Source organism: Amphibalanus amphitrite, unplaced genomic scaffold, assembly GCF_019059575.1.
Source record: "Amphibalanus amphitrite isolate SeventyFive unplaced genomic scaffold, NRLGWU_Aamphi_draft 000511F_arrow, whole genome shotgun sequence".
Lineage (NCBI taxonomy): Eukaryota > Metazoa > Arthropoda > Thecostraca > Balanomorpha > Balanidae > Amphibalanus > Amphibalanus amphitrite.
Genome location: NW_024882005.1, coordinates 108,167 through 115,928, shown reverse-complemented (window position 1 = coordinate 115,928; position 7,762 = coordinate 108,167). Strand labels below are relative to the sequence as shown.

The window sequence follows — 7,762 nt, the reverse complement described above, 5'->3', positions numbered from 1 at the left end:
AAGGCCTTAATGAAGGTACAAAGTACTCAAAATCGAAATTCAAGAAGATGCTGTCCGAGCACAATCTGGTAGCATCACGTGACTTTTTTTCAGCAGATTATAGGTAATTTCAGGATATATTCACACGATTGCTGCCTAAAACATCATAAATAATACATTTGCAACATTCATTACTTCCGTTTAAGTCATAACCTTGCAAAATGCAAAGTGTATCATAGTAGTCACGCGACCAAAGGTATAACAGGGGGTTGGGACAAACACTCGAAGTCGAAGGATTTCGAGTTTATTAATTAAATTATATAATTTTTATGGTGGAATTGAAAGACTATTTTTTCCTAATGGCATACAAATTTTCGTATGTAAAATATTTTCCTTACGGGTGAAATTCTCCATATAAGAAATATCAGTGACGTCACCAGGACTTTACTCCACCTTTACTCAAAACATCGGACCTACCTGTTTCTTATAGGTATCTTGTGTTTGCTGTTGTTGCTGCTGTTATTGGAAAAAAATTGAGAGAGGGGTTGAGTACAAGGTTGAAGTTCTGACATTATATCGTTTTTACATGTATTATTTGGTGATTGTTCTTTAAACAAGTGAATCATCAGCGCATATTTTTATATGATTCGTATCATATTCATCAACCTACAAGCCATGATGAATAGGAAAAAGCAGGGTGGACGCGGTGGACGTTCGGGGGTGGTGGTAATTAGAGGGCACGTATTTTGAGACAGCAACACAAATTGTGGCACTTTTTAATAATAGTATTTCAAATTCTTGTAGGTGGTAATTTATTACACTTTGTACTCTGTAGGCTATAGTTTTTAAACACGTATTGCTATTTTGTGGGCATTTCAGTTTGGTTGGGCAAACTAGACTTCTGTAATCAAAATATGGAGGCATCAATAATTTGATTCTGGCGGGAGGAGCCATGACCAAATATGGGCATTGAATCAATTTTTTGATTCATTTGGGTACGCTCTTGACTTCAAATGTATCGTTACAGTTGAAAAAAGGCCCATGACGGCGAGATTTTTCTTAAAATAGGTAGAAAAATGTGGTAGGTACCTATGCAAAAAGTGTTACCTCTAAACTAAGAAATTGTCACTTTGGCCTTGAGTGAATCAATTTATTGATTGCCTTTCACTACCCTTTAGAATTCAGATTATTATGATTAAAGCAATATTTTTGTGCTCAATAGAGAGTTCCAACATTTCTGTTCAACATTAGGCATGTTCCTTCTTAAAACACTGGCTATGATTGGTGATTTAGAAGTGGTCTACATTCATGCCCAAATATGGTCATTAAGAATCAATTTTTGGTATTTATATACTTTAGGTCCGCAAAAGATACGGATATATAAAAACCATTCACAAGACACTCTAAGATCTCCTGATTTCATTTCTGATACTTATTCCTTCTAGAAACGAATTTAAAAGCAACAGCACACTATTTAGTATTTACCGTCACTGCCAACCTCCAGCTCTCATCTCCGACCGGAACTGCGCAGTGCGCGCGTCAAAAGACCGTCCAAGGTTGAGCGAATTTACGAATGATACGAAGTTGTAAGGAAAATGACGTCATAAGAATGAGCGAATTTAAAGATGATACAAAATTGTAAGGAAAGTGACGTCAAAATAATCGTGGCGAAGCAGTGCAGTGCCGAAGGCACTGCCTTAGGAGAGATTACAGGCAATGGTAAGTCAAATATTTTTAGGTTAAGTGGTTGTGTATCTGGCTTCAGGCCGAAGGCCTGAAGCCTGATGCATAACCACTTAACCTAAAAATATTTGACTTACCATTGCTTGCAATCTATTCCTGCAAGTAACTTTTTCCTTATCCCCCGGTAGGCAAACATCAGTAGGTCAGGTTAGGTAAGGTTTGATTATGTTGTGACCATTTTTTGATGTTTCATTGGCTTATGACGTCATTTTCATAACGTCGAAAATCAAATGAATATCCACATAATTTATTATTCAAAAGGGCTACGTTGTACGCTTCATTTTCTTCGCAGGCGTGGTTTTCTTCGGTGTATTTATGCAGTGCGGGGTGGGTTTTTGGTATCTTTTTTTTACATTTTTGACGCATTTCAACATCATATCTGAATTCAGGACATCAAATAAGGTAAGAATGTGAATTTTTCTTGTTAAAAAAAGGTTTGTGGACGTAAAGTAAATATTTACCCAATTTTTTTGATGCCTCTATTTTTTTTTTATTCCAGAAGCCTAGTTTGCCCAACTGATTTCAGGGACGCACACTGCTGTGATTGTGAAATACGCCCAGCGGCCACCTCTCCCAAATGGTCACCAAAAGCAGTTGTTGATCCTGCTTCCTCAATTCAATCTTTCAAAACATTGGGAACTTGCAAGCTGCAACATTCTATTTCTAGAAGTATATAAAATCATAGAACACCTATGAATGTGATAAGTGCTCAGTCTCCAGTAATGCATAAATCATATATTATGATTTATGCATTCCTCTATCTTGACATATACCCATATTTTAAGTTCTTGTAGGCGGGCCCGGGCGGTGGACTGCTTTAAAAATAGGGAAACGATTGGAAACTACACTGGGCTTTACAATATCAAATCAAACCCTTTCCCAACAATATTGATACAATTATCAGGCAGTTTACTTCACAATCAATTTATATTTTTTAGCGTAATTTAACGGTTCTTCTTGTTTTGAATAATGCCTTCATAGTAGCGTTTCCATGTTTGGGTTTTTTGCTCCCAAATATGAGAACGAAAATGCGTTCCCAAAATGGGCACGCTTGACCAATGCGCCTACTGAATTGACAAAAGAAGTGGGGCGGGGGGGCCTTGTTAACAACTGGATGCCTACATTGACCAGCTGGCCAGCTGGCGACGCACAATAGCCATTGATATACAGATATAAGCACGGTGCTAGATGGACATAAACATGTAAAATGGGACTAAAAAAGAAATTAATAGATGTACGGCCCCAGAAGTGTAAATGCTTTTCATAGGCAACACCTGTTCTGATTGCAGGAGTAAACACTTCCCCCACCCCAGCAGGATGTGGGAACCCAGGACCCCCAGTGGCCAGTGGGATGCAGGTTATGCAGTTATTTTTTGCAATTTTTACACAGCAATAAGGAGATTTTTTAAGACGATGACAGCTCTCCAGCAATGTCTGATGATTTTAACCATGTCTGATTCAGATTCATTTATTAGCAAGTCCACAGCACGATGGCTTCTTATCATTGGTGACCGCCGTGCTCCACCAGCCAGCCGGACCCGGGACGGTGTGGTGGTCGGTGATGGTCTCCGCTGCCCCTGTTGGCCCTATGTGACGTCGTGTTCCTCCATCCCCCTGTCTAACCGTCCTTGACGTACCCACAGCCCACCGGACCGGCGGGCGGCCGGCCATGATGTCCGGGGAGTCGTACCAGGTGGTGGGGACGGCCAGCCTTGCCGAGCTGGAGGCCGCTCAGGTGGTGGTCTCCGCCCCGCCCGGCGCCGCCCCGCTCCACTACATCACCGACTCGACACACCCAACGGACGCTGCCGCTACTCAGTGGTTCGTCGTCGAGGAGTGCTCGCAGGTCAGCCAGCAGTGTCGCTTTGGGATTTATTAGTTTGTGTTTCTTCTGACAATGTCAAATGCTGCGCTGTCAGTTTTATCCCAATCCTGGTGTATAACTTATGTTTGTGAACTGCTAGGGTTTACAGTGACCCCAGTCTAGTACGCCCGGTGGCCGCTCCCACCCGTGTACTCCCTGTGACCGGGCGCTGCTCGCTCAGGTGCTGACGCCAGCCGAGTCGGACTCAGCCGGCCGCCTGCAGCCCCCGCTGGCCACTCCGTCGTCGGGCGGCGAGCGGTGTCTGGTGTGCCGGGCCGCCCTGGCCCCCGGCTGGCCGGTGCAGACGTGTGTCACCAAGCACGGCCGCATCGGTTACCTGACCCTGCTGCTGGACATCCTGGTGCCGGACGGCGAGGTGGCCAGGTGAGGCGAGCCGGGACCGACTTTGGTTATTGGGGTAATATGGTGAGGGGAGAGTGGTCAGTGGGGCGGTCTGGTAAGGGAGATTCAGGGAGACTGACAGAAGATATGGAGCGGTTTTGTGAGACGGTGGTTTGGCGAGGATGGCTGGGAGACTGCAGTGGACTGTCGGGGTGATATCGGCAGGTTAGGTCAGAGATATCGACACGGGTGGTCAACACGGGACGACATCCTGCTGTATCGAGTTGTTCTCTGGGACATGCTGCGACGTGATTGGCTCCTGATGTACCGGTGTGAACGCCGAGATCCCTGCAGGCTGTTCCATGTCCATTCATAGTTCTCCCTCTACTGACCCCATCACCGACCCCCCTGCTGACCTCTTGTGCCGCTGCCGCCAGCCTGGCCGCCTGCGGAGACCACGTTTGTGACGCCTGCGCCGCCCTGCTCGATGCTGTCGACGAGTACAGCCACAAGCTGCGCGGAGCCGAGCAGCGCATCAGGGACAAGTACAAACTGGGGGCACTGACGGAGGACGCGGGCCACCGCACACCGGCCGGAGCTGCAGGTGAGGCGGGAATCGCGGGGATGTAAGGCGGGAGTCAAAGGAAGGAGGTAAGGCGAGAACCACGGGGAGGAGAGGCGGGAATCACGGGGAGGGGGCTAGGCAGGAATCACTGCTACGGGAGGCGAGGGCTAAAGAAGCTGAGCTTCAAGGAAAACCGACCGTACAAACTAAGTCATAAAAGAATAACAGCTGTACCGCTTTTTTGTACCATTTTGACGAACTCATTGATCCGGATTCATGTGCTATTTTTATGGTTGTGGACTGACGAAAAACAGTGTTGGAGAATAGATAAATTAATTTGCCTGCCTCAGTTTTACTAGGTTCCATGTTTCACAAATAGAGTGTGGTGCCCTCCTCCTGCCAGCAGTGGCTGTGGAACTGGCAGATCAGAAGGCTCCGCCACCGCCGCCGGCGCCTCCAGACCAGCACCAGCGGCCGCACAATCCCCAGGAGCAGCAGCAAAAACAGCACCAGGAGCCGTCTCAAATCCAGCAGCAACTGCAGGAGCAGCCTGGACAGCCAATACAACGGCAGAGCAGCTCGGGGGACCTCCCCGCCAAGACAGACTTGCTGGAACAGGTATGGAGCAGCCGCTGCGACTCACCAAAACAGCGTGCTGTGGCCTAACGTGGTTGGTGATAATGGGTGCCTCGTCTGCGTGTATCAGTGTCGCTGTATGCAGTCTGTAACTGTTCACCCAACTAGCCGCAGCAGCTGATATTCGTGTCACTTCATGACGGCACTGTACTCTGTGTGTGACATATCTGACGGACTTTGCTGCACCTGTCCGTGCCACTGCCGCCTTTGTGTACCGTTCGTTTCCTCCCGCTCTGGCGGCGGCCCGATAACCCACTGAACTGAGCCGGCGCTGTCCGTGCCCGCAGGCGATCCGTGAGGAGCGGGTGGACGATCCGGCCGGTGCCGAGACCGGAGACGCTGATCACGTGAGTCTCCAATCGCACGAGGACCGGGGCGGGCTGTTCTAGAGCGCCGCTGGGGCGTCTGCGTGATTTCCGGTGGCTCTGCTACTCACCGAACGATTCAAAACGCTGTGTGTTGTTTCGTTGTTTAATTCATTCACGGCCATCATGTTTGTTCATAGTATTTACGGTGTTAATCTTGACATGTGCTGTCTCTCTGTACATCGTGCCGAACCCTCATGCGCCTGAGCACCGCTTAATTAAATACCTTAACTCGCATGGGTTCCTTGAGCCTTCGATTAGTTTGACGGTATATAATTCCCGGTGTCCGCCTAACCCCTCTCCCCTTCCACAGCCTGCCGACGCGGAGGACGGTGCCGGCGGTCGGCGCACTCCGCTCGGCTGCCCGCACTGCTCTCGCCGACTGCGCTCGGCCGCGCAGCTGGCGGAGCACGCGGCGCAGTGCCGGCCGGCCGGGGAGGCCGCCGCCGCGCCGGAGCGAGCCGACGAGCGGCCGACCGGCACCGGCGGCGGGGGCGGGGGCGCGGCGTTTGTCGGGCCGCGCCTCTCCTGCCACTGCGGGCAGAGTTTCGACTCGCCCGCCGAGATGGCGCAACACCAGAGCACCAGTCACACCGAGGCACGCTTCGTCTGCGAGCACTGCGGAGAGCAGTCGAAAAACCCCAAGGCGTTCGCGGAACACATGCGTCAGCACGGCGACACGCGTCCGTTCCGCTGCGACGTGTGCTCGAAGCGGTTCACCCTCCTCAGCTCGCTGCGCACCCACCAGCGACTGCACACGGGGGACAAGCCGTACCAGTGTGAGGTGTGCGGGCGCGCGTTCACGCAGCACACGTCCCTACAGAGCCACCGGCGCACGCACACCAACCAGAGACCGTACACATGCGAAGTGTGCCAGCGCGGCTTCAGGGAAATGCACTCGCTCAAGAAACACATGCTCATCCACTCGGGCGAGAAACCGTTCCAGTGTGAGCTCTGTGAGATGCGGTTCCGTCAGAAGGGTGTTCTTCAGCGCCACATGCGGACACATACAGGGGAGCGGCCCTACCGCTGTGATCAGTGTGATAGCGCCTTTATAGACTCGAATGCCCTGAAGATGCACAAGATCCAGCACACTGGCCAGAAGCCGTTCTACTGCGAGCACTGCGGGAAGGGTTTCTCAGACGCATTCTGGTTCAATAAGCACCAGATGTACCACAGCGGAGAGCGGCCCTTCAAATGTGACCTCTGTCCCAAGGCGTTCACCGACGCCCGCATCCTGCGAACGCACAAGAAGCTGCACTCGGGCGAGCGGCCGTACATCTGCTACGTGTGTGGCGCCAGGTTCAGCAACTCGTCCCACCTGACGCGCCACAACAACATCCACACGGGCACGCGGCCGTTCGAGTGCGAGGTCTGCCGCCAGACGTTCCGGGACAAGTCGACCCTGAAGCGGCACATGCGCACCCACAGCTGCCAGCGCGGCCTCAACTGTCCTGACTGCACGGGCTCGTTCCCGCGCAAGGACGCGCTGCAGGTGCACCGGCGTGTGTCGTGTACGGGCGCGGGGCCGGCCGGCGGCGGGGCGGCGCTGGCGCGCGGCCCCGACCCGCTGGCGCTGGCGGTCAGTGCCGCCGGGCCGCCCGGCTACACGGCCGACAAGGCGCCGCTGTACTCGCTGAAGGAGCTGCCGGCCAGCCAGGTGCTGCAGCTGCAGGGGCTGGAGCAGCTGCAGCCGCCGACCCAGCCGGTGCAGCCGCTGACCCAGCCGCAGCAGCAGACGGAGCAGCAGCAGCCGCACCTGATGCAGGCATACCAGTGACGCCTCGGCGGACGGCGGTACACACCCGTGCCTGCGACAAACGCGAGAATCGCCTCATTTTCATCATGAAGTTCACTAAGCACATATGCATTGAATGGGTAATCGTGCCCAAACTCATTCACCGTGAGTGTTCTGGAAAGATCATCCAGAGCAGTGAGGCCATCTTCATCATTTGAATGTTACGTAGTACGCGAATTATTTGTATGGCGTTTTGTGTGTGTGATTGTGTATTTGGCGCGAGTTTTACAAACGCGTCATTGAGTGATCTGCAGTACCGTTGCTGCATGAATTGCAGTGCCTGAATGTTAGGTAATTGTTGTTCCATTCGTGGAACTCTGTGCTTTGTGAACCCTATGGTATCAACCTATATTTTTTACCGAACGATATTTTGTATAAATACGATGTTACAGCCAAGACTTTACGGGAGTGACGTGCTTTGTGACCACCAGACGGCAGAAACGAATGATGAATGACAAGCTAGGTGTCGA

General features: G+C 51.2%; 1 protein-coding gene across 4 annotated transcripts; it reads left to right on the top strand.

Moving 5' to 3' along the window:
• The first annotated feature begins 512 nt into the window (after positions 1-512).
• On the top strand, positions 513-7,683 carry LOC122392999 (zinc finger protein 135-like). 4 transcript variants are annotated; one of them, XM_043388456.1, is made up of 7 exons: positions 513-535; positions 3,366-3,568; positions 3,768-3,970; positions 4,366-4,532; positions 4,897-5,111; positions 5,417-5,476; positions 5,808-7,683. In XM_043388456.1, exons 2-7 carry the CDS (start codon positions 3,392-3,394, stop codon positions 7,272-7,274), a joined length of 2,289 nt encoding a protein of 762 aa, XP_043244391.1. In that variant the 5' UTR covers positions 513-535; positions 3,366-3,391; the 3' UTR covers positions 7,275-7,683. The 4 variants fall into 4 exon arrangements, with proteins under 4 accessions (XP_043244391.1, XP_043244392.1, XP_043244393.1 ...); XM_043388457.1 differs by lacking the exon at positions 513-535 and adding an exon at positions 542-596; XM_043388458.1 differs by lacking the exon at positions 513-535 and adding an exon at positions 2,013-2,124 and having other exon boundaries at positions 4,900-5,111.
• The last annotated feature ends 79 nt before the right edge of the window (positions 7,684-7,762 follow it).